At 59.4% G+C, this 2,487-nt stretch overlaps 1 protein-coding gene across 1 annotated transcript in view; it reads right to left on the reverse strand.

Annotated features, from left to right (window-relative positions):
- SLC31A2 (solute carrier family 31 (copper transporter), member 2) overlaps positions 1-466 on the reverse strand; it is a 2,074-nt gene extending 1,608 nt beyond the window's left edge. Inside the window, 1 exon segment of the mRNA XM_009326377.1 lies at positions 400-466. Coding sequence (XP_009324652.1) covers positions 400-466 — 67 coding nt within the window.
- Positions 467-2,487: the final 2,021 nt, after the last annotated feature.

Here is a 2,487-nt window from a genome sequence, read left to right on the forward strand (position 1 = left end):
TGGATGCTTCCCGCACCTCCCTGCCTGCCGCTCTCGGCTTGGGAGGATCGACCCCTGTCCGGGGCATTACCAGGGCACGGCACTGCTCATCAGGGTAAGAGAGGGTCAGCCAAAACCAGGCAGTGCCCTCCGAGCTCTGGGGCAAGCCGTGTGTGGAGCCCATCACGGCTCTGCCCCCACCCCCCCATGCAGTAAGTGCCCCAGCGTTAATGCTGGGCGGGGGCCCTGCTCTCCCTCCTCCCAGCCCATCGCTAACTCTGCTCCTGCCAGAAATGCAAAGCCACTGTTGGTTTCTCTGCCCCGCATCCTTTTCCCCAGGCAGAGAGCACAGCTGGTGGCGGATGGACGGACGGACGGACAGATGGGTGTCTTGGGGCCAGGCCGGGGCTGGCAGCCTACCTGTGGGGGTGTGGACGCTCCAGAAGTCAAACAGCAGCACTGCCGTGTCCGAGAAGTAGAAGGACATCTGGAAGAGAGGCCAAGGAAAGGGCAGCGCTAGGAACCGGCTCGGGGTGACGGGGCAGACAGGGGCTGGGGCGCCTTCTTCAGTGGGTCCATGCACCCACCACCCCGGAGGGCTGAGCCCTGATGCTGATGCTCAGCTGGGGTTTCACCAAATGGTGCAATTTTTTTCCCTGATTCCTGAAATAGGAAGAGGAACTTGCACTGAAAATAAGTCACGCTGACCAGGCTTAACTTTTCCCTTGACTTCTAGCAGGACAATTTTCACCTCTAGCAGCAGCTCCTGTGTGTGTCCAGGCTGGCGAGAAAAAGCCAGAGTTTGCCCCTGCAATAAAGAGAGACGAGCCCAGGACTTCACTAGCCCGGATTTGAGAAGGGAAGGTCCGTGGGAGACAGACGGAGGCTGGTGACACCGTCCGCAGCCTGAAGCGAAGCCGGCTGGTGGTCAGAGCCCAGCCACCCTCCGCTTTCCTCTGCCTCCCAGGGGTTTCTCTTGCATCGTCGGGACAGGCCAAAGCACCCGGAGCCACAAGCCCGCCCGCCTGACGATGGGAGCCAGGGCGACTGGTCCAGGGATGCCTCCCTGGCAGAGGAGCATGGGTCCAAGCACTGTCCGTCTGTCTGACCTGGGGCTGCTGGGACATGCAAAGGCATCAAACCCCCTTCTTTATCACGCTGAAACAGGAGGAGCAAGTACTGCTCTTGTGTAACGAACCCACCTACAGAGCTGATGACACAGCTGCCAAGCCTTGCTCGTTTTACCACAAAAAATGGAATTTTGTGGGTTTTTTTCCTCCTCCTTTTGGTGAATCTCTCTAGGTAGTATTTGCGGGGCTTGCGCCCTCCTCTCTGCTGCACCGACCTGGCTTTGGCCGCGCGTACCCGCCGTTACTGACACCAGCAGATGCGGCTGAAAGGAGCGGCCTCGGCCAGAAATACCATCCAATAACCGGGTGCCCATGCCGCAGACGGGCTCTAACTACACCCTTCGGCCACTCATTACCCAAAGCACATTAGCACGTGTAATTGGCTCAGGCTTTTAAGCTTCCTTTGGCAACAGATTAATGATAATTAGCCTTTAAATGAAACTATTTCTCCTTTGCAGGCTTCACCCACAAGTCTGCAGCGCTGTGTAAGGAGGCGGCAACTATTTTAGGGACAGGGGAACAGAAGTGACCGGCAGAAGACCCCCTCGCTGCAGCAGGTCTCCCAGCCTGGGGTGGAGCCATGTGTCTTCGGGTACCCAGCGTGGCCATGAGGCCAAAACGATGCTCCTTGGGCCAAGGGCCCCTCGCTCCTCTCCTATACCGATGCTATAGCATGATTTCTCGCTGGGTGAGATGCAGTGTGCAAAGGTCAAGAGGGCAAGTCCTAAAAGTCTCTGCACTCTTTGCAAGAGGGGAATTACGCTGCCGGGGCAATGCGACAGGCCCAGGGATATTGGTCGGAGGGATGCGGTCCTGTCCTCACCCACCTGCCCACGGCAGTGATTCAGCAGGTGCCCACGTAAGGCTGCACCCAGCTCCTCCTCTGCACCTTGACGGTGTTCGCACACACAAAAAAAGCTGCTGAAAAATATCCTGCGCTGCCTCTGCTCATGTGCACAACATGTGCGTTTAGTGGCTTAATCCGCCGCAGTCTTGGGGTTACTCTTTGCCGTTAAGTGCAAACCCCGCGGTGCCTGTGTGGAGCACTGTCAGGCTGCCCGGCATATCCCGACCGGCTGGTCCGGGCCGACTGGGGCACCCCGCCCCCCCCCCAGCCAGCCCAAGCTGCAGCCCCACGCTGGGGACACAGTGGCCCGGGGGGGTGTCTCCACACCGCGATGCTCCTTAAAGCCACCCTCTGGACCTCGCAGGGATGCTGCTGCGGGGGGCGGGTGCCAGCAAATCGGGGGGACCCGGTAAGCCTTAAACATCACGTCTGAGCTCGGAGCGCGAAGCAAACCTGCTGCAGGGTGATGGTTTAAGGCCCGTGCCATGACTTGAGCTCCCGCCGCGGGTGCCTGGTGTAAACCCGCACCCG

Source organism: Pygoscelis adeliae, unplaced genomic scaffold (assembly GCF_000699105.1).
Source record: "Pygoscelis adeliae isolate BGI_AS28 unplaced genomic scaffold, ASM69910v1 Scaffold436, whole genome shotgun sequence".
NCBI lineage: Eukaryota > Metazoa > Chordata > Aves > Sphenisciformes > Spheniscidae > Pygoscelis > Pygoscelis adeliae.